The 26,090-nt window shown below is 43.3% G+C and overlaps 1 protein-coding gene across 8 annotated transcripts in view; it reads right to left on the bottom strand.

Moving 5' to 3' along the window:
- Positions 1–943: 943 nt before the first annotated feature.
- Positions 944–26,090, bottom strand: part of LOC118310104 (band 4.1-like protein 1) — a 78,631-nt gene continuing 53,484 nt past the window's right edge. For 3 of the 8 annotated variants that reach the window (XM_035632916.2, XM_035632915.2, XM_035632917.2), the window contains 19 exons: positions 25,905–25,980; positions 25,285–25,503; positions 24,800–24,887; positions 24,522–24,674; positions 23,289–23,386; positions 22,640–22,815; positions 21,757–21,986; positions 21,278–21,313; positions 18,150–18,299; positions 16,849–16,935; positions 15,161–16,573; positions 13,465–13,515; positions 12,158–12,517; positions 11,542–11,670; positions 6,095–6,154; positions 5,435–5,530; positions 4,827–4,907; positions 4,614–4,730; positions 944–4,325 (listed from right to left, as the gene is read on the bottom strand). In XM_035632916.2, coding sequence (XP_035488809.2) covers positions 4,320–4,325; positions 4,614–4,730; positions 4,827–4,907; positions 5,435–5,530; positions 6,095–6,154; positions 11,542–11,670; positions 12,158–12,517; positions 13,465–13,515; positions 15,161–16,573; positions 16,849–16,935; positions 18,150–18,299; positions 21,278–21,313; positions 21,757–21,986; positions 22,640–22,815; positions 23,289–23,386; positions 24,522–24,674; positions 24,800–24,887; positions 25,285–25,503; positions 25,905–25,980 — 3,626 coding nt within the window. In that variant the 3' untranslated portion in view covers positions 944–4,319. The remainder of the gene's footprint in view (positions 4,326–4,613; positions 4,731–4,826; positions 4,908–5,434; positions 5,531–6,094; positions 6,155–11,541; positions 11,671–12,157; positions 12,518–13,464; positions 13,516–15,160; positions 16,574–16,848; positions 16,936–18,149; positions 18,300–21,277; positions 21,314–21,756; positions 21,987–22,639; positions 22,816–23,288; positions 23,387–24,521; positions 24,675–24,799; positions 24,888–25,284; positions 25,504–25,904; positions 25,981–26,090) is intronic. The other 5 variants (XM_035632918.2, XM_035632919.2, XM_035632921.2 and 2 more) reach the window with 5 other exon arrangements.

A 26,090-nucleotide genomic window follows, 5' to 3' on the forward strand; every position in this document is an offset into this window, starting at 1 on the left:
TACTCAGCATGACTATACTTTGTCTTCTCTCCTCTTGTTCATCTGCAAACCAACTGAATGGCTTCCGGGAAACGTGCCAGGTTCATACTGTACATCTGATAGGTCCCTGTATACTGTGTGTGTACCATGAAAACTGAACCATGATCAGCCCCGTGTCTTGCTTCTGTCACTGTCAGCCTATGCACTAGGCCTACTGTCCGTATACGCTCTTACATGAGGGTTTCCTCTGTTGCTGTTTGTTGTTTATACTGTGTTAATAAAGTTTATTGATTTATACAGCGACGTCAAGCTCTGTCGTTCTTTCCCAACAATGGCAGAGGTTCCATAAATAAAGGATTCAAAATACAACCATTGGCTACTTAATTAAGTACAACAGATCTGCCATCGATTCTATATTTTGAAGGGAATAGGCCAGTTCAGTGTCCAGCTCCACACCACTGCAAACCTCAATAATACATATGGATTCAAATGAATTCCACATCACATTTTTATCTTTGTAGGAGGAATCTAGGCCTGAACTCTTGTACTGGATTGATTAAGATTTAGCATGTGGGCCAATTAAAGTGTCAATTTTATATTTTCAATAATATAATCAAATCATGATAGTACTGAACTTGTGGGGCGAAAAAAGAATGGTTCAAACAGAAGCAGCAGAGGCTGAGCTCTCCTGACGTTTAGCCCATATTTTCAACACTGATCCTATACTTCCCATAATTCAACTTGATACCATTAGATCATCTGTGCTTGGAAAACACCCAATTGTCATTTGGAGTTAAATAAGAATTTCAGAGTGAAGTATTATGATATGTCGAGTTGAACTGTTGCCTCAGTTTGTTGGAAATGTACCAGGTGGCACTAAGAGCTCACAAATACCTTGAGTCTGCACCTCAGTGGTGTATTGAATTTCGCCACAAGATGGCAACACAACACTGTCTTCCATGACTGATATTACTGAAGTCCTTTATTTCATATGGGGAATTATTAATGCATGAAAATGTTGAAGCCACATTGATGTAAAAAAAAAAAAAGAACAAAAAACCAGTAACAACATTTACCCAAGTTTCACTCCTTCATTACCACCCAACGTAAAAATCCCACTCCCCTTTTTTCAGAATCAGAGACAGTGTTTGAATCATACTGAGACATTTATTTATGTATGTTTTTTCATTTAGGCTGAATGCAAATACAGCAAATACACACCACCAAGCACGAGGGGAATGTAGAGCAAAAGGCAGTGGAGGATTGAAGGTGGAGGCTAAAAAAGCGGAGCAGGTTGATGCTCTTCACAGAAAAAAATTGTAATAAAACAAAAATATAAAAAAAAAACTCTACAAAATAAATAAATTAAACTCATATCCATAATCTGCACTGTGCTGGTTTTCTACGTCAATGGGGCCCATATATATATTTATAATTTTTCATTGTGGATTAACAGTCCAGATTCAGAGACTCTAGTTCTTCACTGCACACACAGTGTCACTTTCTTTTACTAGACACTAATTCACTTTCAGCACGGCTCCTCCTCACCTTGGTCTGACAGCAGAGGTCGTTTCTACATCGGCCTCATGGTGATCAACAGCACTTTCAGCTGAGCACTGAGAACTGCCACTCCCACAACCAGCACTCCGAACATAAGGCACCCGTCCGTCCATGTGACATTTCTATTTTATCTGCTGTCCTTTTGGGTTTTACTTAACCGCCTCGTCCCTTGAGCCTACCAACACGTCCCTGCACCGGTCCATTTCTACAGGGGTTTACGGGACAATACACACGAGTATGGATATTCATATATTAATATTTATATAAGGCCCTCCCTCCATCTTTCAACTCACTCACTCACTCACTCACAACTCCTCTCCTGACGCCTACAGGTGTTTCTCTTCCAACAGCAGTGTCCACTACTGCAGAGAGGACAGTCAGTCTAATTGTTTCCCCGACAGTTTACAGTATATGTGCTGCTATCATGGCAAGCTAGTGCATTCACAACAGTCCAGTGTCACATGACCAGATCAAATAAAATAGAGCAAAATTAGAATATACATCAGTGTGGGAATCTGTAGTTTCCACGGACACATCAACAGCAGGTAGTCAGTTTCAAGTCGAGGAAATGGGGGGGATTAGACAAGGGGGGGACAAAGCCATGGAAAGCCAAGTGTTGGAAAAGCTCCTTTAAATATCACTAAGTCTGTTTTAGGTTTTGGTTACACCTTCGGTGCACATGAGAGCTCACAGTGTTCTCCCTTTAGAGGACAGAGGATAAGAACGAACGGCTGCTTATTGCGATGCTCACTAAGCAGTGTGCCTCACAGCACAAAGTCCAACAATGACGGCAACGTGGCTAACACAGGTCGGGGTCCATCAGGGGGGATTCTCGTGGATGATAAGTGATGCATAGTATAGTATTAAAGGTCACCCGGGATATATAAGTCACGGTCCTGTGGATAATCATGTGTGTCGCACTACGGGTCTCGGCTTTGTCCGCGAGGGAAACGAGGGGGGGGGGAAAGCACAGGCCTCACACTCGCCACTCCTATAAATACAAACACAAACTCATACACCATAACTTAAGGTTTAAGGTTAATCCGTCAGAAAACAACAACAATAACAACAACAAAAATAACCCGGGTTAGTCTTGTGGTTTTGAACGTTTCAGGAAGTGTTTGTGAACATGCACGTTGAATCAAAAATTGGAAAATCTGCTGTTTAACAAATGATACGTCAATGTTGCGTTCACATCTCGCTGCGCTGCCTCTAAGTGACCCCAACAAATCTACTATAGCAGGTTGAAAGAATAAAATATGACAGTTGATTATTGACAAGGATGTCAGTTCTGATTTTGAATATGGAATGAAAAGGTAGGTACAAGATTCAAGATAATTCAGGCACAGCAAAACGTCAGCTCCCTGATTCACTGTATTTCTCTTAAATGCATAACAGTATCCCAACTAAGCAGACTTGCTGTTTGGAGTTGGGCGCCATGTCTCTAAATGACTTTGCTTACGTTTCACTTCAGTATTTTTCAAAGTAGAAGGATAAAAAAAAAAATGATTTGAAGAGCGATGTCAGCAGGTTCACAACTGAAGACCGAAACGTCCAAGACAAACCACAAGGATAACTATAACTCTGTTTCATGGTGGAAGTCAGTGAAATCAAGTAGGAAAAAACGGTAGAAACATGTCATCACAGTTCTGAAACTTGACAATGAAACGTTTTTCATATTAAAATGTCTCTACAAATCTTTATGACTGTGCCCAAAACGTGTGCCCGGCGTTTCTTTATGTTGATGGTGAGCAGACACCAGATGGAAAATATTACAGTGAGGAGGCGGGAAAATGGGACAGTGATGTTGGCGTGTTGGAGACTGGTACCAAAGCAGAGTTTCAGCTGCCACTGAACTTTCCTCCTGTTCCTCCGTAGAGTTCGTCTACATTAGTTGTCCACCAGCATGTTTTCTGTATTTTCATTTTTTTCTCTTTACAGTTTCTCCATGTGTGCTCAGTCTCATCATGTCGGAGCTTCTTGTGGATTTCAACTGTGTCCGTGTTGTTGTTGTTTTTTCTCATTCCCTCAGCTATTCATCATTTTCCTTTATTGAAACATGCAGATTATAATCATCTGATATCATACATATTTCTTAAACAAGCAAACACTGGACATAAATTAGATTCTCTATGGATAAAAATGTAAAAAGCTAATAAGACAGCAGTTGATTATACTGTGGGCGTCACAGCCAAGAGGTGGCAGCAATGAGCTGAAAGGCTGCCTTTTGCCACTTGGCACCAACCTCAGCAGCCCCCCAATCACCAGCACCGCGCCCATACTTTCACCCAACCATTCTCTGCTCTTAAGTACATTTCATATATGACAGTAGCACGGAGGAGATATTTGACTTTAAAATAGATTTTTGAGGGAAAGGTGAGGCCATGGGCAGTTTGGGATCTAAAAAGGATCCTGTGTAAGATTAAAATAATACGCAAGTAAAGTTTCAAACAAATCATTCTTAATAGGGGCGAATTCAAATAGTAACAGCAGTGACTGGGTTGATTCTTTCAGTCTTGCGTCACTCCGGGTGGTGAAGTCGTTTCACGTCCTGTAAGATGGAGGGGCTGGGACAGGTCGGGACGGGACGAGGGCGAGGAGGTCGGGTCACAGCTGGATTGTCTAAAGGGACAGGAGAGAAGGGTCTGCTGACCACTTCATGGAACGCAGTCTGTTCTTGTGTCGGTGTGTCCACAGTGGGGGTAGATAGTCCTCTTGGTGGCGCACTGCAGGGTGGATCCCTCTCGTGTCTCCCTGTCTCAGGGGGCAAGCATGACCGATCAGGACTGCAACGAGACAACATAGGGATCTGTCATCACATTCGAACGTGGACGGATTATGAGATAATGATTTAATCCCGGTAGTTTTGCTTCTTGCTTCTTTTGTGTCTTCGTTGGTAGTTTCAAATCTCTGTAGTTGTGTTTGTGCCTCTTTGCCACAAGATTTACTTTCCCACAAAGACTGTGAAGCTTCACAGAAACTCTGTGCCCGGTCAAATGATGCACAGGCTTAGTACTCCTGTAACCACCACCTCATCACGTGAGCACAGTATTAACGCTCTCACAGCCACATACCTCTGCCCGCTGCTGCACGTCTTCAGTGGGAGACTCCGTTTCCCTGATAACCACTGCTTTCGTCACCAGCATGTCGGGGTGCTGCTGCTTGGCCTCTTGGATCGCCATGGCGAGGGCCTGGGGACACGGGGCACCAGCACACGGCTCATGAACCTCACACATTAGCTTCCAGTGCCTCGTGACTCACTGAACTTTCTGCACTGCTCCTCTCACCTGGTGTTGGTCCACATCATCGTCCCCTGTGATGATAATCCTCTTCTCGATTCTGGTCTCCGAGTAGCCACCTTTGACAGTCTGCAGAGCAGACACAGAACGAGATGAACTGAATGAATCAGAACCTCATTAACTACGATTAACCAGCCTGCTTTAGGGACGACAAAAGTCATTTTCACAATTGATTTTATTGTATTTTTTATTTCTAACAAAAAAACTTGTAGCTATGGTGTTTGTCTACTTCAGAAACATCAAGTTCATCTGTGGTGCGCCAGATCATTTGTCTAATACCAAAAATTAAAAAAGCTTTCAATCTTTATTGTTTCACAGTGTATAATTCTGAACTCAGAGATAGAGATACTGTACATAACCAGGTGCACTATATTAACAAGATGGTATTGGTATCACTGCGTACTGGGATTTCTACCACTGTTGCATTACACTGCGTGGCAAATAAAAAGTTACTTTTATTTTTGCCTTATCATTTATATCTGCCCCTTTTATTTGACCGAGAAATATTGAAGAGTGTACCATGAGACACAGGTGTGGTGGGCGGACTCAAAGCCCCAGTTATTAAACTGTAAGCAGGGGAACGGTTAAGGTGTTACCTTGGTAACTTGTGTTGTGGTTGCCGAGGTGACGCTCTCAGCGGTGATGGTCAGCGGGGACACGACAGACTCCCTCCCCTGGATGCTGGCTTTAACCTGCAGCCCAATTATTAGAGGGGAGTCACACAGACATGAATTGACACAACATGTACTTTGGTCTCAGCCAGGAGTCTCAAGCTCACAGCTCTGGCTGTTATTTCGGGTCCGTCTTCACCCAAGGGCCTGGACAATAGAATTAATTGTACACATGGCTCTGTGTAAAGGATTTCACACACAGCCATAGTGGGGCAGCTCTAGAATGACGGGGGCCTGGCCCATTAATGTAATGTGAACCTTTCCTTTAAACAAATGAATTCCATCTAAATATAAACAACAAAGAATTAATCCACTCATACCTCCTACAAATCATTAATACGACACAAAAAAACTAGTGTTGTGGTGATTGAATTCTTTGGCTCGTGCACATGGATCAGACTGCAGACACGTTTCCTCTCAAACGAGATTCGTTTTCACGCTTTTCCAGAGGGATGTCAGGTAAAGGTCGAGGCTTGAAAAGTTGACAAGGGACAGCACAATGGCAGAAGCTTTGTATTCTACCACCACACACACACACACACACACACACACACTCTGATGTATTCCCTCTATAAAGACACTTACAGGGGAGCCATTTTCTTTAAGGGCAGCAGGAGCCTCAGTCGGGCTGACGACTCCAAAGTTCTGAAGGAGAGGGCGAGAAACATTATTGAGGTTTGTGTGCAGTGTCGTTGATAGTTTCATAATATGAAGTATGTGTATGTTAAAAGGATCAACCAGGTAATAATACAGAAAGATTTCTTTGGGAGACACAAGAGAAAAATTGAAGAAAAGATTAAAGAAAAAAAATCGATTGTTTGAAATTTCAGCCCCCAATAGACGTCAAGCTCCAGGTTCTCTGCCTCCACCAACCAGTCAAGTTGCAGTTTACTTCCATGTCTACCCAGACTCATGTTATATACTGTATGTAGTGGAGACTTTGAAGGAATCAAAGAAAAAGGATTTGGTGTATTTTGTCAAACTTAGCGTATTAATGCTGCGTGCCAAAGATGACCAACCTCCGTCAATCCTTCCTGATATGTCACGTTCACAAGAATAGGATGGATGGATGGATAACCCCAAAGCATTATGCCTCTGGCCACAGTTGTCACCATCGTGATTTCCCCATAATGCAACCAATATGATTTTCTTCCTGCAAAGGAAATGCCTACATCTAAAAAAAACTTCACATCCCAAGTTTGTACATCTCTTGTTAATGTCCGGGCCTGAGCTCAGCCAACCCTGATGAAATCAGCCATCAACCTTATTCCAAGTACAGTAAGTAGCAGGTGAGGATTTTTAAAGGGAAAAGACTAGCTGGGGAAAATAGTGAGGCAATTATCAACTAAAGAGTCAGATCCCTCAAAAGTTAGGATGATCGGACGATGACTTTTGCTCATCATTTACAATTCAGTGACAATTTACCTCACTGAGTTTTAAATAGTTTTGTATTGACAACACGTTTAATAGCCATGAGTGACTATGAAGCTCATAACAAGTGTTGTATACGTGATGATTTAGTTGGCATGATAAATTCCGGTGGCAATGCTACCAAAGTTCACAGCCTGTCAGTGACATGCACACAGAGAGAAGCAGCTCAGCCTTTGTGCTGCTGCTAAGGAACTCAACGGACGTGACATGTCTCCCTCTGCTGGACGAACAAGGTGGCTGCTGTAGAGCTTTGTCTGCCTATAGATGATGTCATCCTCAATTTCCCATGCACATGCACACACACACACACACACACACACACACACGCACGCACACACGCACACATACACACACACACGCACACACACACACACACACACACACACACACGCACACAAATTGTGACTCCATGACTTTAGAGGACATTACATTGACTTGCATTCATTTTCCGGAGACTTACTCTGACCTTGGCCCTAACCCTTAACCCGGGGGTGTCAAACTCTGGACCGCGGGCCAAATCTGGCCCGTAGTGTAATTATATTTGGCCCGAGAGATAATATCAAACTTCTATTTGAGCTGGCCCGCTGGTAACGCATGCACCGCTAATAATACAAATCCCAGAATGCTCTGCTAGTGCCTCGGCGCGTCAAGACCCGCAAGCATCCCCTCCTCTGTTTTCATTCATTCGCAACCTCATGCTACCAGTCACCTCGGGCAGATGTCAGACACCCCTCCCAAAAAATGGCCAAACGGAAGGTGGAAAACAGGAGCTTTCTAGACGGGTGGGAGACAGAATATCTGTTCACGACCGTAAAGGACAGACCTGTTTGTTTTGTGTTCGGAGCCGACGTGGCTGTAACGAAAGAAATATAACATAAGAAGACACTATGAAACGAAACACCACGACAAGTACAAGGACCTGGACATTAAGCAGAAGCGCCAGAAGGTAGAGGAGATGAGAAGAAGTAGAGATCGCTAAATCAGCCCGACCCTTTACTGAGGGAGAGTTTGTCAAAAACTGCACGATCAAAGTTCGCGACGTTGTGTGCCCAGATAAAAGGCAAGCATTTTTAAACGTGAGCTTGAGCAGAAACGCCGTTGCTTGATCGTACATGTGAGCTTGCCACCAATCTACACGAACGGCTGATGGAAAAGGGAGAAGAATTTGTTGCATTCTCGCTTGCTGTGGATGAGAGCGGCGACACATCTGACACAGCCCAGCTGTCAATCTTCATCCGTGGAGGGGACTCAAATCTGTGCGTTGCAGAGGAACTCTTGGGATAAAATCAATGCATGGCACAACCACGGGAAAATAAATCTTTGAAGAGGTCTCCAAATGTGTGACTGAAATGAGGCTGCCTTGGGATAAACTTGTGGGACCGACTACAGATGGTGCACCAGCGATGTGCGGTCAAAAGGGTGGAAAAGACGATGCTGGAAAACCGTGCAGGTGAGCTAACAGTTTGTCACTGCATCATACGCCGGCAATCGCTGTGTGGCATAGCCCTGAAAATGGAACATGTTATGTGCACCATAACACGAGTAGTTGACTTAACAAGAGCCAGGCCAAGTCTTTTCTAGAGGAGATCGGTTCGGAATACAGAGATGTACCCTATCACACTGAGGTGAGACGGCTTAGGCGAGGAAAAGTACCGAACAGATGTTTCCAGCTGCGTGAGGAAATGTGTCAGTTTCTAGACAGAAGAGGGAAAGACATAGCAGAGCTCCGTGACACAAAGTTTTTTTCCGTGAGCTTGCATTTATGTGAGACGTCCCGAGCCATCTCGATGCGCTGAACCTGCAGCTTCGGGGGCGGGGCCACGTCATCCCAGACATGAGCGCTGCCGTGAGGGCTTTTACAACCAAGTTGTGCCCGTGGGAGACTCAGATGCTGCAAGGAAACCTGGGCCATTTTGCGTGCTGCCAAACCATAAAAACGCAGATTTCTGCCGCCGCGTTCCCAAGTGCACAGTTTGCTGAAAAACCCGAGCGTACTCAGAGCCGGGTTTGCCCGGCGATTTGCCGACGTTGAAGCGCAGAAATGTAGACTTGAACTGCTCAGTAATCCGTTTGCAGTCGACGTAGAAAGCGCACCAGCCAACCTCCAAATGGAGCTGATTGAACTCCAGTGCAGTGACACGCTCAAGTCAAAATATGACACCGTGGGCACTGCACATTATTCCATGTTTCATCCCTGACACAATGCCCCACCTCCGTACCCAAGCTGCTCAAATGCTCTCTATGTCCGGCAGCACACATCTATGTGAACAACTGTTCTCTTTGATGAAGATGAACAAAACGTCACACAGGAGTCACGTCACTGACGAACACCTCCACTCAATCCTGAGGATCTCCTCAGCTCAGAGCCTGAAGAGATGCCAGGTATGTGGCTTGGACCAATGTGCATCAGGGTGAATCAGAGTGTAGCAAACAAACCTTTAATGAATGTTTTTTCTTTATGCACTTTTCCTTGCTACTCCAGGGCATGGACTTGAAAGGTTGGATTTTCATTGAAGGAAATTATCATCGTTGTTATTATTATTTTTGTTGTTGTTGGCCTTTGACAAAAATGATTCCATTGAAAATTGACTGAAAAGGCTACAGGTGGAGAAAGAGATATTTAAGAAATGAATGCCACTGATGTGTCCTTTATTTGAAATTGATTCTCAGGTGTTTATAGTATTAAGCTTTGCTTGTTCCAGATTCAGTGTTTAAGTAAAACTTAAGTTTGTTCCCATATGAAAAGGTGCATTATTATATCTAGAAAGAAGGGAAAACATGCTTTTTTTTCAATAAATATGAAATCTGGCCCGCGACTTTGTCCAAGTTTTTAATTTTCACGCCCTCTGCAGCCACACAGGGTGATCAATTCTGTTGGGCTGGGCGATTAAATGGTTGGAGGAAAAACAGACCCTATCAATCTCTTGACCGGAGCTCTGACTGCATAGTCCCACTCACTGAACTGAAACACAACTTAACATTGTGGATACTCGTCATTATCCCCGGCTTCCTGAACAAGACGCTGCCACTGTAACAAACTCTGTTTACAATTCTTGACATTTTAAAGGTTTCCTCGATATGTGTATTGGAGAAAACGCAGTTTTTTTTATTAACTTCTTAGTATTTTTAACTGACCTCTAGTTTGACATGATTCTTGGATTTGCTTGGCCTGATTCCGGCGATTTAAAAAATAATTAAATTACACACTTCTAGCAGGAAATTTTACCCTCTCTCCAAAGTTACATAATGCAAGAACAGGATTTTGAGGACGGAAGACAAGTCTTAATAACAGTAACACTAGTAATACCACATGTCTTACTAGACCACACAGACAGACGGACGGTCACACACACACACACACACACACACACACACACACACACACACACACACACACACTAAACACTGATCTGGCACTTCAAAGTCCCGCCTCTACATCATTGATTGAGTTAGTCCACCATTAGCTGAATGGCTCCAGAACCCGGCGATGATTACATTTTAATAAGGCACCTGTGGGACAGCCAGCCAGCACTCAACTCGTTGCCTCCGAAAATGAATGGGATTCGCACGTGTTTTCAACCTCCTCATTAATACACTGTCAATACCTAAACCACTCCATAATGATGCAATTATGTCATTCGTGTCTGGGGAATATGGCCTTCGTGTCCCTGAAGCTAAAAGGAAACGCTTTTCACCACTAATCAAGACTAAATCCAGAGCTCTGGCAAAATATTAAATTATTTTACAAGTCCATTTGTTGGGCGACTGATGGAAGCTGATCCTATGATGAGTATTGTCCTCATTTGCCTTTTCTACCAACACTTCCAGGTAAAAATGTAACCTGACGGATTCATACTGTATATAAACTAAAAGACATGAAGAAATAGCAAACAAGCAACTATATTGAATATAATATATGAATAAAATATACTACAGAAGTTGGACTTTTTGTGAAAGTTATACAAATAGAATAATACTTCCCTTATATGAGTGGGATAAATGTGGAGCTATAGCCAGCAGCTAGCTAACTTAGCTTGACATAAAGAGTGAGAACAGGGGGAAACAGCTAGCCAGTCTCTGTCCAAGGGGTAGCACAATTCACTCACCACCACCTCTAAATCTCAATAATTATCCTGTCGTATCTTGTCTGTTAAATCTGCTTAAAAACTTAAACTTAAAAAAAATTCAGCATAAAAATGACAACAATACTTGTAAAGACCAAACAAAAAAACATATCTTGATAAGTGAGTTTCAGAGTTGCGGGAGTGGGGAAATTTGTTCCCTTCGAACAGAAACCGGCCAACTATTTTCTTGTTATCTTTCTTTATGCTAAGCTAACCAGTTGTTGGCTGTAGTGTTTTCCTGAACAGACACAAGAGTGGTATTGATATGGAGCTGACAATTACAAAATTAAATAATTCCACTATTAAAAATAGCAATGGTTATGGTAATCGTTCTTCGTGTTTGTATGTTTTAGACTGAAATAGTAAAGATATTGTTAAGAATATGATGATACTTGCAGTAAGTGACCACAGAACTATGGACTTTAGCCTAAATGACAGTAAAACATTTTCACAATATATTATATTGTTCTTGTCTACCTGCGGTGTCTCATCGATGATGATGTGGTGGACCTCTGATCCATTGGTATGCGTCTCAGTCTTGCTGTCGGCCCTCTTCATCATGTGGGCCACATTCACAGCACTGGCGTCTTTCTTTGCCACAGGAGGCTGTGTGAAACACAAGCAGCACAATAAAGTCAAACAGTACCACGCTATTTTTTTTAACAGCAGGCCCTCTGAAGACCTAGAAGTGTCGTTTATGAGCAGCATATTTTTCAAAACAAAAGCATTGCAACACTGGTAACTTAAAAGAAACAAATACTGAAATACATTTTTTATTGGATTTTTTCAAGTTAATGACAAAATGCAAATAGTCTGGCAGCGGCAGGCGAATTCAAAGAAACACTGATGCAACTGACAAATATAAAGCTGGTGAAAAACTATAATTTATGCATCAACAAAAAGAATAATACATGTGAACGAAATTAAACATGAACAAAATGCAACTGAATTCAAACAATGGGAAATGGTCCAACAAAAATAAATAAATAAATAAATAAATAAAGAGCGGGTAGTTATGGCAATGGTAGTCCAACCAAGCGGGGTGAATCCAGTGGGTGATGATGATGAAGGACGAAGGCATTCATCTGTCTACCTCGTGTTGTGTTCCCTCCTCAAGGAACTTCTCTTCTATGGGTGACTTGTCCCGAGAGCCCATCAGGCGGGCAGAGTAGAACCTGGAGGTCTCCTCAAAGTCATCCCGGCCCACCTCTGGCTGCCGCTCCCTCTCCCCCAGCTCCGACATGCCTCTAGAGAAGTCCTCCATGCCAGAGTGGAGATCTGTTATGATTGTGAAGTCAACCTCAGCTTCCAGGCTGGACGTGGAGCTGACGGTCATGCTGGAGCACTTCCGCTCGATGCCCAGGTGGGATTCCCTCATGCAAGCCACGGTGTCCCGCTCCTGCTCTTCCTCTGGAGCTACGTTCGGCTGGGGCCTCCTGTCCCCAAATTCCTTCTGGGTACAGACACAGGGTCACACGTCTAACGTAACCGTAGATGGACGGATGATGAGGATGACATGGAATGGGATGGAATCATCATCCGTTTGTTTAAAGGTGGTGTGCTCGCTGGGGTTCATTGCGATCCAAAATGAAAGCCAGTGTATCATACATGCAATTTGTCAAAAATAAAAAATGGGCATGCAGTCACGTGAGAGATGAAAAGTTGAATGACTGTGGGTATAAATAGGGGAACAATCAACCTTTAAAAACATAGAATGACGGCATCACAATCTTTCTATCTGTAACGCTGTCACCGGCCAGCCTGAAAACTTGAAATCATTCAACTCAACTTCCTTGCTCTTGTGATCACTTCTGCGTCTGAAGGAACACCGTTTGATAGATGTAGCTCTGGTGTAAAGGGCCATGAGCCAAAAAAGTCGCTCAAGGAACCATTGAATTGCAATGAAGCCCCAGAGACCTCCAATCCCCCAGTAAAAACCACTTACATTAATTACAAGTACACTTGCTAATTAGATCACAGCAAAAACTGGATCATGCCAGCAACAGCCACGCACAAGGGATTCTGTTTTCAACCCACACATTCAATTCAAATTCATCATGGTGATGGATGAGGGCAGCTCAGCAGCCAGTAAAAAGCACCACACTCCATCCTTTCTGGCTTTTGGCTACTTCTTCATATACTTTATCAGAGAAACGGGTGCAGTCACTTAGGAGGCATGCTGCTCACCCATGAGGGGTGCCGAGAGGAAAAGAGATGATGGTGTGGAGAGAATGAAGGTGGGTTAACATACAAATGAATAACCTTGAAAACGACAAATGACTCTAACCCAAACCCCTGAACCCCCAAACCCCTCGACCATACCTGTGAGGGTTGCAGAAAGGAAAAAAAGAGAGTATGGTATGGAGATTAGGAAGGTGCGTTTAAATGCAAACGAATAACCTTGAAATCAGCAAACGGCTCTTCATAAATGGCAGGAGTGGAGACAGGCTCCTGCAGAGGGAAGCAGAGGAGAGAGCAGAAAGAGCATTTGAAGGTTAGCAAGAGCTGAAGTTGCTGTTGGACTAACAGGCAAATCGCACAGGCAGAAATCCTAGCAGCAGAGCTTGAAACAGGCCTAGAAATATGAGATCAATTGCTCAGTTTGCTCACAATTTGATGAAATTAGCCCCATGAATCTGTGTTTCCAATGGCAGGTACAATTTAAGGCCACTGGGTTTGTTGAGATCCAATCAGGTCCCAATGGAATCAGGCCCAAATTTCATGCACTACTCTTCAGTATAACAGAATACAACAATTGAGTTTAGAGGACAAAAGAGGCGAGCATACTTCAACAAAAACAACATACAAAGCCAGGTTCATTTGTTAGAATTAGCAGAGGCAGGGCAAGAGGATCATGCAGTTTGTATGATGCTGGTTTTCAGCATATAGCAGCAGCCACTCTTTGACCAACTGAGGATGGGTTGCAACGCTACGCACCTTGAATTTCAACAAGAAAGCGTCCAAATGTTGTCAAATAACATTGTCGAACGTCCAATAAAAGGCCTGCCCTCAAATGAGCTAGTGTGTCCACATGTTTGGAGGACATAACATTTTCCCACACTCCCCAAGTTCAATCAGATCATGGTGTTACACGCACATTCGCACACAGAGAGCTCTTTTACTCCCGTTCTCATGTCTGTTTGATCCAATATATGCATGAGACTTGACTTCATTCCAGTGCCAAGCTCCAAATGATGCCAAGAGTGAAATGAAAGCAGCAAATCTTACTGTCAGGCACTGAGCTGTGGTGTCGGGCTACCCATTGCCTGATGGGGGCTTCAAAGTTAAAGAAACCTTTCTATCCAGGTGGGATTGGGGAGAACAATGCATCTGGTTTATGATTCATTATCACCAATCTGAAGAATCGAGTGACATTTTGTAAATTCTGTCGATGAAAATGTTGATCAGTTTACTGTAGTTTCTTAATCATTTGCGTGCCAACCAATTCTATACTCCATTTATCTCTAATTTTGGAAGATAATGGCCGTCTGTCAAACACAGTAATGGATGTCAGTTCACCCTTTCTTCCTCAGATGAGTGATTTTATTTGTACCATTAGCATGCAATAAATCGCTTGATTCGTGTTTCCAGTTTGAGAATGGCATGGAGACTTTGCAAAAAAAATCATCAGAGCGATGATGATATGTGAGCCTTTCTTTCCTTGCCACACTATGACGGAGAGCAACGTGAGCTGGAAGGAAATTTGGGGCTCACAGGTTAGACAAGGTGAAGACAAACTAACAGCCAAAAAAGGAGATATAGAATTCTGTCTTTTTTCTCTTTTTTTTACTTTCACAGCCAGTGTTGAGCTGTAAAGATTTGCAGGACAAGTGTGATGCACGTTAAGGACAATAGGAAGAGATTGGGTTGCCATTATGGGGAAATGTCCAAACTTTTTTGGATAGATTTTTTTGCCACAAGACGGAGCAAAAGTGCCGCTCCGTCTGCTCTTCACACAGGCACGAACAGGCAAGATGAATGGAGTGTTTCAAGTCACTGAAAACGTAGAAAAAAAGATAATGGCGTGCGAGTCTGTCTGAAGCTCATGCGATGCTTTACTTCCAATGACTGTATAGCGGATGCCAAGCAGAGTTACCGAGTGTCTCTTCTTCGCTGTATCCAGGCTCGGCTCCCTTCCGACATTTCGACTGTTCCGCAGTATCAGTCCGGACTCCCTGGCCTTCTGTGTTTTCACTGGCGGGGCTGGGGGAGTTATTTTGTGTAGCGCTGAAATCTTTGAGCCAAATGACTGACTTTCTGCAGGTCCTCTACCAGACTGATAGCTGTCGTCAGGTTGCTCTTTTGTAGCAGTGCCCTCCAGATCTGCTGCAAATGCTGCGTGGAAGGCGGAAACATCGGTCCAGTTGAGGTCTGAGGATCCCTCCGGAGAGCCGACTGACCATCGGTATTCTCTTCTAGTGACACGAGTGGGCTCGTCCAGTCCTGTCCTGTCACTTTCATCCTTACCCGCGACGCTCTTAGACCGCTCTGGCTTCAGAGGAACAATCCTGGTGATTTCCGACTGGCAGCTGCTGCCCGACAGACGGTTGAGAGAGGTCCGCTGACCTCTCTCTCCCAAGAAACCTTCAATATCCTCTGGCCCAGAACTACTGATCTTCCTCTCGTGTGTCCTGACCTGTCGTAGTTTTACCTCTGCTAGCTCCTTATTGTCAATGAGGCCTTTGCCGCGCACCTTCATCACACATTCTCCTTTAACACCTGCTAATGAACCATCATGTTCTATCTTTCTGGGTCCATTCACTGACCCTAAATCAATTTCCGTTGCTCCAACCTGACTCACTCTTTTTGTCTTCACCTGCTCTGTGCTTTGAGTGGAGACCTCTCTGGTTTCTCCTACTGAAATTTCGTCCTTTTTGGTGTCTGTATAGACCCTGACAGACTGATTGTTTTCTGATCCCTTATCATCTTTCTTCACTACCAACGGGGATGACTCACACTTATGTCCCGTTTGAAACAAATTTTCTGGACTAATGTCCGAGTCTGAGTCTTCATTTTCCTCTCCAGTAGAATCACTGCCTCCTTTCCTGTACACAAGCTCTGCAGGCATCCCCAGGTTAAGGCTCTGGGGTCTCCTCTTTTTCCTTTGTTTAGAAGGTGTGCAGTCCTTCGTTTGGTAGGAGCCTGGGGCCACATCGCTGTTTGCCTCAGGGTCCGAGGCATGAGAAGGTTTACTTGGAGATTTGTCTTGAAACAAGTCCGCGTTCTCAGATAATTGGATCACAAAACGACCTTTGTTGGTCGACCAAGATTCAGAGCATACATCTGCCTCACTGGACAATTTTGTGTCATCGATATGGCTTTTCATTCCTTTTCTGTCATACCCTGTTACCTCTTTGTGTATCATCTTGGTAAGATCTATCTCTTTTTCCAGCTCTTTTTTCTCCCACGAGGAATCCAATGTGACACATTTGTTCCTTTCTTCTGCCTTCCAGTCATGGTCTGGTTGATCATTTTCTTGTTTTTCAATCAATACCCACTCCTCAGAACCCTACAGGTTGGTATAGATTAGACACAGTTAGACATGCCAAGCACAGCTGCTGCAGATAATGAAATCTACACAATCATTTGACTCACAGAAAAAGGGAATAAAATGTACAACTGGTACACAGTGGCCTTTTGACACACAAGGTAATTGCACGATATGTGTTTTTTTCTTTTTACTTAAAAAAAAAAAAAAAGAGTAGGCAGTGCATTTCACCAAACCACAAATGCTACAAATACCAAAAATGTATCACAAAAGAGGAAGAGTGAGAGATGTGCAACCTCAGGTGAAGTCACCACAGTCTTCTGGACGAGACCCTCAACAGACAGGCTGTTAATAGGGTCCTTTCCAACTGCTCGGCCCACAGACTGGCCGACATGAGGCAGAGGAGAGAGTTTTAAAAGAGAAGGAAGAACAGCTGTTAGAGCTCAGAGTCCAACTAAAGGAGTGGAAATTAGTAAGACGAACAACTTCATGCAAAGATGAGAAAATGGGAAAGGCAGAAGGATCCAGTGCTGACAGGACTTAACTGAATCATCCTATAAAAACTATTTAATGAACTTCACGCAGGCCCAAGTACCTGACAGCCACCAAATCCACGGAACCAAATCAGCACACATTTGCAATGCAAATACTTTGTTCTGTGACTGCATCAAAGAGCTGGGTTTGTATGAATTCCTTTGAAATAGCCACAAGCTTTTGACTGACAGTCAAAGGCCTCTCTGGATTGAGACACACAGCATGTTGTATGTACTCACGCAGACAAATGTTTAATGCTCTGCGGACATAATCTGATCATCCCAGACAGGAGGTGAGAGATTGTCTGAAGACAACTTGGGCACTGGCAAATACTTGACTCACTCTATCTGAAGACTACAATCTCTTGAATGTGCTGTATTTTCAATATCCTAATAAGCATAATGTGAGCATAGGTCGAGAGCATTCATTAAAAAAACACTATTAAGTAATCAAGGAAATGAAGAAGAAAAAAAGATGACTCCTAATTATTCCACAAGAACCCTAGTCTGAGTGAATTTGAAAACCATCCTGAAAGTAATCTCATCAAGATGTTTCCTTCTGTGCTACTTGTCAGTCATCAAGTACCTCTGGGATAATTTCAGAATTATTCTGGTGCACCAGGGACGCGCAGATTGTATTTCATTATACACAAAACCTAAAATAAACTCTACGTTTTTTCATGTTTGTTCCTGTGAGCCGTATTATGTTTGCACAAGAGATATCTTTTTCAACTCCTTAGAAACACTACTAACTTCACTAATGCTCATCTGCCATTTTTCACAGTCACACCAGTACAGTATAACTTCAGGCTTGAAATATTTCAAGGCGATGGTTAGAGAATACAAAAAACAAAAACCTTGCAAAATAAGAGTCTCTGTGTAACAAATAAAATGCCCTGCTTCGCCTCAAGTCAAGAAGCAAAAAGAGGAACTCCCTGAGACAGTGGCCAGACGGGAACATTCATGTCCTCTGATGGAATGTCAAGTATTACAGGTTTCTAGATTTGAGATATTGACCCTAGTGGACATAAGACCCCCCCCCTTCACACTCAGCCCCGACTCACAGCCTTCTTCTCTGGTGTGCCGGTCGGGGAGGTTCCGGACAGACGCTTCTCACGGTTCACCAGCTTGCTGTTCGGTTCCCTCAGGGCTCTCTTCAACTCGTTGATGCTGGCCTGGTGCTTCAGCAAGACGTCCTTAGATTTGTCCAAAAACTGGGGAGGAGAGGCGGAAGAGGAAAACCACTCGCTTAAGCAGGACATCAACATCTTCTTCATCAGCATTTCACACATTTTCCTCTCATACGCACAACTGAACAAAGATGTAAGATACAGTACAGTAATACTGCACATACACTGGACATGATGCCAAGGGAGACCTGTCGTTACTTTAGTTTTTTACACATATGAACACAAAGTGTGCACAAAATTTGTTTTTGTAATGATCAGGGGTGGAAAGTAGATTGGCTCAAGTACAGTACTTCTGTACTAGTTTGTGGTGATTGTATTTTTCCGCTACTTTATACTCCACACAAATCAAAGATAAATATTGTACTTTTTGTTCAATAATCTGACAGCTATAGCTTACAAAAAGAGTTAAGATTTAAAAGATTTAATAAGGTTATATGATGCAACTCATTGCTAAAAAATTAACCAATGGCTCCTATCCTAAAACAAATTGAAGTGTATATTTGTTGTCACATTTTTTATGTCTATGACTTTTAACATATTCCTCTCTAAGCTTCTCAGCTGGGTTTCTGTTCAAGACCCAAATAAATCAAATAATTCAATATATCACAGGACAAGTACAAAAAAGTTTTGTTCATATCGTGAACCTTTTGAAGCGTAGGAACCACTGACCTAATTAAGAGTATATAGTATAAAGTACAACTAGCTCCGCTTCAACCAGCTACAACAGTTAAATGTGGCTCAAGGTTTGATTCATCAGCAGTAACATCTAATAGTGTTATAACGTTTATAATAAGGTAAAGCCTCAAAAAACATGGTTAAAAATCAAATTAAATCAAATGAAGTATAATAATATCAAATAATTATTACAAATTTAAGGAGAAAAGCCTTATAGGCCTTATTAACTATGGATTTTAAATCTACATTTTGCATTTTCATTATCGTGTGGCAATTGAAAGTTGCCTGAAAGTTAAGTGGATAGAAGGAGACAACTCCAGGGAGACAGATTCAGAATATTGTCTTCTAGCACAGTGTCCACTTTTTCTGTAGCGTTTCCCCTGGGATGGACTTGTAGCAGCGGAGGTGAAGCGCGCGCGCAGGGGAAAAAAAATTGAGCCGGTACTCTTATACTCTTATTTCCTTTCCACGCAATGGATCTCGGACAAATGTTTTGTTTTTTAGCACTGTACTCAGTAAATTGTTGAACACACAGCACTATTTTGAAAAAATAACTAATATAAAGTACATGATGTGTGTTGAGTGATGGGACTAACATAAAGCCCGTCAGAGGAAAAAAGTAACACAACTCAATATGTACAGACAGACAGTTACCTAAAAGCCCTCGGACTCTACTGTTGTATAGGGTTTTAGGTATTTTACTCATTCACCCTCTCCTCAGTCCTCATCCCACTAGCTGCAGCTGTCGTCACTTTTACAAAATATTTCACCGATCGCTCGTGTTACTGCCTTTACTTGCAAAACATTTTGGTGAGTACAACTAGACGTTCACTCCCCTCGATCGTCACACGCAGACACAGCATGTGTCTCTGTCTGTGCTGCATACTTGTCGTGCAGTGAGAGCTGATCACGCCCCCTGCACAGCGCAGGCTCCGACACAGAGACTCAGAATTAGGAAAAGCGAAGGTTCGTCATACACGAATGCATGAATTTCTTCAATACCGTTAGCAGCACCAATAACGTTGAAGCTTATTGATACTATGGTCTTTTAATAATTTATCCCCGGAGCCCGTTTAATACCGGGTTTCTGTAGATAAGATGGAGCCCAATCTCCTCTCGTTAAAATAGTTAATAAATAATAATATTTCAGGAGCGGCAGTCAAAATCCAGCAGCTGCGCACCACAGCTAGTGAATGCATATAGGGGAAACACTGGTACATGTATTTTGAATTTTGATACTTCAAGTAAATTTGAATTGAGTAAAATACTTGAAGTAAGGACGTTAACTTATAATGTATTATTTTCATATTGATTTGACCTATACTTTTATTTGTAGTAACTAAATGATCTGAGTGTTTCTGGCCAGTGGTGGCCAGAGCAGAATGTGAAGAACATGCGCTGATGCTTTACAGGCACTTCAAAGAGGAACAGGGCTCTAATCTACGACAGGGAGGAATTTCACTGGAGACTTTCAAAACTTCATGGCTGACGGATGATAAGGAAATCTGACAAATTTTCATGACATTTCACAGAAAAAAAATGCCTGTAGAAAAACCACTATGCAGTCACATCTCAATCTGTAAAAAAAAACCAAAAAACTGTAGAAGTACAGAGGAGCAGCAACACACACAAAGAAAAGCACAAGAGCTGAAGACAGGAACCGGTACCTCCTGTTTGTGCCGAGGAGAGGCCTCCTGGTCCAACTGAGAGAGCTGAGTTGGGACAGGAGTACGGCGAGCACAAGAGGGGTCAGGTGTGATAAATGCAGGGTCAGCCGAACAAGGTAAGACGCAGAGACAGGATGGTAGAAGGCAAGTCAGTAAGGCAGGCAGGCAGGCAGGCAGACAGACAGAATGCAAGGCTATATTTGGTGATTTTATACCATGCTGAGGCAACTTTGGAAATTATCTGAAAACACATCCCAGTGGACATTTTGGACTTGATAAGGAATGCAAATAAACTGTCAAAATAAAAGTTGGAATGTCTGCATTTGTCATTTCAAAACCCATTTCTATGTCTTTGTACAGATTTGTTTCCCTTTTATCAGCGCTTCAACCCTGTCCCCACTGTAATAATCACTGCCTGTCAAATGTTTGCTGGGATGCTTAACTGTGACAAATGAGTCCAGACACAACCTTCGCAGTATCACTTGTTTATGTGGTGCAATGCAGCACAGCTGTTTTGACGATAACGGAGTTGACAGCGAGAGTAAATGAAACAAAACCCAGTGCAGGACAGGCAGAGAGAGAGAAAAACAATTAGACAGAGAGAATGACAGACAGACAGACAGACAGACAGACAGAGACCAATCACCAGACAGCAAATACCTCCTGTTTACTGTCAACTGGTGACCCAGCCTCCTCCTTATTGCCAGCAAGAGTTAAAACAAAACAAAAGAAAGCATGTTAGCAACCGAGGGCTAGGCTTGAGTTTGCATCCCTCAGCATAATGAGAAAGGGTTAAAAAACTGTAAATCTGTTAGCAGGATTTATGAGCAGTGCAGTATAAGCAAATAAGCCTGAGTGAACAGGAGTGAAAGGAGAAGAGTTAGTAAAGGCTAAATCCACCAAAGCCATCACAGCGTTATGCCCCTGATGGATAAGCTTCAATTGGCCTAAGAAGCTTGCACAGCACCTGTTTACATCAGCACCACTGCAGTCCCTGATTTCCCTGTACCAAGGTCGAGTTGTCCTCAAGTAGACTGAAGCTTTATATATATATATAAAAACCTTCTGTAATTTTCACAAACTTTAGCAAAATGGTAATTTGTAAAAAGGCCTTTTGTTTGTCATGAAAGCGTTACTACCATGATCTCTTTCTTTCGGCTTGGAGTGACGTTGCCGTCATCGTCTTTGTCCTGCTCTGACTCCTGGTCCTGTTCCAGGTCATGGTCCTCCTCATCCTGCTCCAAGCTGGGCTCCAGCTCTGTCTCCTGCTCGTCCACAGAGGGGCTGTGGAGGTGGCGCTGTTCACTGATGCTGCGGCGGGACAGGCCATCGTGGTTCTCGCACATGGCCGAGACTGGCCGTGAGAACTCTGCAGGTAGCAAGAGTTGAATTATTCCAAGGGCTGACTTGACCTGATTTGGGATTTTGAAAGTCATAATTTGACATTTTGGGAAATAAGCTCATGGTCTTTCATATGACAATATTGACAACATTCTCATATCTGGCTCTTCAATATGAAGCTTCAGATGGTAAGCTTAGCTAAGCTTAGATGATGGAAGAAGTGGAAATAGTCGAAAGGTGGAAAAGCATGTCCAATAGTAAATGTAAAAATGTACCTGCAGGACCATTTATCGGCCGTGAGCTGTGACTTCTTGTACCATTAAATCATCTGTAACCTAAGCCCCCCCATAAAACCACGACTGTCATCTTTTCCTCTTTGGTTTTTGCATGGATTAAACAAAGGGCACATGACCTAAATTATTGATCTTTAGAGATGCTGATTGTCCAGACCCAAACTAGCTCCCCCCCCCCCCCCGCCCCCCCGGGTTGCAGTCTTTATGCTAAGCTAAGCTAACCGTCTCCTGGCTGCAACCAACTGTCTGCAAGAAAGCATTTTTCCGAAAAGTATCAACTATTTCTTTAAATGTCCTTAAAGTAGCAGCTCTGGAACTGAATACACGTTTGACCATCCGATCTTTAGACCCTCCATATGCAGATCTGCAGCTCCACTGTGGCTCTCACCTCCGTCCAAGCTCCTGGACAGCAGGTACCTCTTGCTGGCGGAGCGCTCAAAGTGGGGAGCAGGCCGATCTATGAGCGCGCTGGCCTGTCGGGTTTGAGCCTGTGTCCTTCCACTGTATCGAAACTTTGAACCCATCACCAAGAAGCCCTTAGGTGGAGGCTCCGGAGAAACCAACCTGTGGAAACAAAACCGGAAATGATGAACAAAAAAGACTGCGGTGAGCACTGGAATTGGGAATATTTTCAAATGTATTATTGAATGTGGATTTCAAATTAACTTCTATGGGTACGTTTTCCATGTTTCTTTCTTTGACAAACTGTTTCTTGGCCACATGATATGTAATCATTGAATTTGTGGAATAAAGAAGATTTGTTCAAAATCTTGTCACCTTCAAGCTGAGTGCCTTTTGTATGCTAGCAACAAAAATCTTTGTGTGTCTGTGTGACATGTCATCTTTTAGCTCCTGTGCACCCCTGTAGAGCTGAATGAGAATCACTGTAGAGAAGCTACTGCCTGTTTAACAGAGCATCGTACAATGAACACGAGTGCGGCTGCGCCTGATGAAGCTGTGCACGCGGAAATGTTTTGTTTGCCTGGATACACATTGAACTGGAAACCTCCCGACCATGAGGGAAGATCGATTCTCACCGGAAGAAGGTGTGATGCTCAATGCAGACCTTCCACAGCCTCTTGGCAGCTCTGTGGTGGGGAAGCTTAAAACCAATTGTACTTTCAAACTGCTCGTACTAGAGGGGAGAGAGAACAGGCAGACAGAGAAAAATGTGAAGAAAAAGTTGGGGAGGGGGTGGGGGGATGGGGGGTGACTACAACACCAGGTGTGTTTACTCTGTTTTACTGAAGGGCACCTATAGGACTTATCAGTGGACTAAAGTTTAGGTTAACACAATATATTCATAAAACTTGTGAGATATTTACTACAACCCATACGTCCATAAACACTCATTTGTATTTTGTAATTTGGAGTCAGTAAAGTCAGTAGAGTGTTAGCATGCAATATTCAGACACTGGGAGCAATTGGGAGGAAAAATGTTTCATGGCTCCATATTCTACATTCCTTATCCCTCTACTCTGGACTGTTGCTGCAGCAGCTCTGGTAAAGGGACTCTTTATTTGGCTCCGTCACAGGCGGCTCCCTGTGCGGGCTCTGCCACTCGACTCGGTCTGGCCCAGACAGCCTGTCGCACTGAGGCTCGGCATGGAGGATAAGCTGGAGTGCTGCACAGCAGAATGAGGGAGGGGGCGAGACTATAGATGTGACAATGCAGAGGAGCAAGCCTGGAGGAATCCGACGGAGGATTTGCATGTCTTCTGCTCCACATAACTGACCACACATTAATTTCCGTTGTGGCTTTTGAGAGTAACTGCTGTGACAGGACAATAGCTATTGTTGTATTTTAAATGTGAGGTAATGGCCAAAAAGGAATAGTTTGAAATCTTTGGGAAACATGCTTAGTCCCTCTCATTTTCAGAGCTAGATGAGAAGATTGATACAGTACCAATCTTAAATTTGTAGCTGGATCAAGGAGATGGTTAGCTTAGCATATAGACTAGAAACAGGGGGAAACAGCTAGCCAGTCCAAAGGTAACAAAATATAGGTACTAGCAGTTCTAAAGCTCACATTTGGTTCCGTAAGGTGTTATAAATTTGCAGTCTTCAAACGTAAGTCCAGATAACCAAGAAGACATCGCTACGATCAACCCGGTTATTATCCCAAATTTGACAAATCTCATTCAAAGCTACAGATAGCATTGAACAACTTGTTTTTTATGTTATTGAGCAGCACTTATAAATAGTAAATTAATTTGAATGTGTCAAATCGATAGAGTGCCCCTTTAATCATCTTTCACCACACTGCATACCTCTCCTGGTCGTATCTTGATGTAAAAGTTGCTCCTCTTGTAAGAGATCTTTAGGATCTTTGGCCAGGCAAAGCGGTTGATTCTCAGCCTATCCCGGTAAATCAGCAGACCGTTGGCACAGACGCCCAGCATTATGTCAATCCCTTCAGAATCCTGCAGCAAACAAGGGGCACAACACAGGCAGAAATTGTTAATAAGAAACACTGCTGGGCATTCTTGAAACCTACTGAATTTTATGCAAATAAAAATGTCATGAAATAACTCGAGGAAGAGTCAACCTTCGCGTGGTGGAGGTCCACGCCGTACATGGACAGTTTCTTCGCATTCTCCAAGAAGTTAATTTCAGCCTCTGCTGGAGTCATCCCCCTGCAGACAGAGTAACAATAATATCTGTAACCAACATCAACAGGCCTTCTCAAATAATAAGCCCATAATCTCACACAGTGGGAGCAGAATTATCTTGGTAATATGCTTGATATATTCACATCTTAATTCGTTGCATCCGTCCCCCCAAAGCATTATATTTGGCCGCATGCCAAAAAGCGATGCTAAACAAGAGCGTGGTGAAGGCCCTCCAACTGAGGAAGTGTTCTCACACTGTCAAACCTCGCCGTCTCAATGACAGATTGTGCAGTAATGTGGCGGCGTCTATCAACTACGTGCACGAGGGAGTATTTTGACACAGTGGAAAACTCATCAGCTCATAAACCCAGGAGATTTGTACACAGAGATGAAAGTCTGATTGAAACAGTATGTCCGGTACTTGTAGTTTCGATGGAGCTCCATCACCCTCTCCTCCAGCTCGCGGGTCTGATTGGGGGCGAAGCGGAAATCACTGACGTAGTCAGGGCCGTGGTCGTCCTGGTCATAGTCGCCCAGCTCGGCTTGAACGCTGTAGGAGCCCAGGAGGGCATGAGTGACAAACGAGCAGGGCAGTCGACCTGACAGCATGTCATCCCTCAGCTGCAGACACAGGTAGTATCTGTCAGACGAGACAAAAGGAGAGAAGGGGTGTTACCCTCATACGAGCCTGAGCCAAGGCAAGCTCCAACAAGTATTCAGCATAGTTAATCCATGGCAGTTAGTAGCATTCCAGGTCTAATCCTGAAAAAGGAGAGAGGGATTTGGGCTGCTTTGACAGCAGGGGAAATATGCCATGTATATTGTTACAATGCTTTCATGTAAACACTTACATTTAGGAAAATAAAAAAGGGCAAATCATCTGTGAAACTGACATATGTAGGCAATTTCTGCTTTCATTGACTCTGAAGAGCATCTGGCAGCACAGCCAGGGGAGGTAAAACTGTTGATACTGTAGGAGGAGTAGTGTGTACGTGCGTGCGTGCGTGCATGTGCCTGTGTGCATGTGCGTGTGAATTCTACCTGGTGATATCCTCGGTGAGCTGGGAGGGGTCTGGAGGGTAGAACTTGACTGCAAAGGCAAAGTGCCACGGAGAGTCTGAAGAGAGAGTACGAGAGCTACAAAACTTGTTTGTCTAAGGAAGAATTATACAAAATTATAATTAAAAGTCAATAATGAAATTGTATCTTAAAGGTTGACACGAATCT

Source organism: Scophthalmus maximus, chromosome 6, assembly GCF_022379125.1.
Source record: "Scophthalmus maximus strain ysfricsl-2021 chromosome 6, ASM2237912v1, whole genome shotgun sequence".
Lineage (NCBI taxonomy): Eukaryota > Metazoa > Chordata > Actinopteri > Pleuronectiformes > Scophthalmidae > Scophthalmus > Scophthalmus maximus.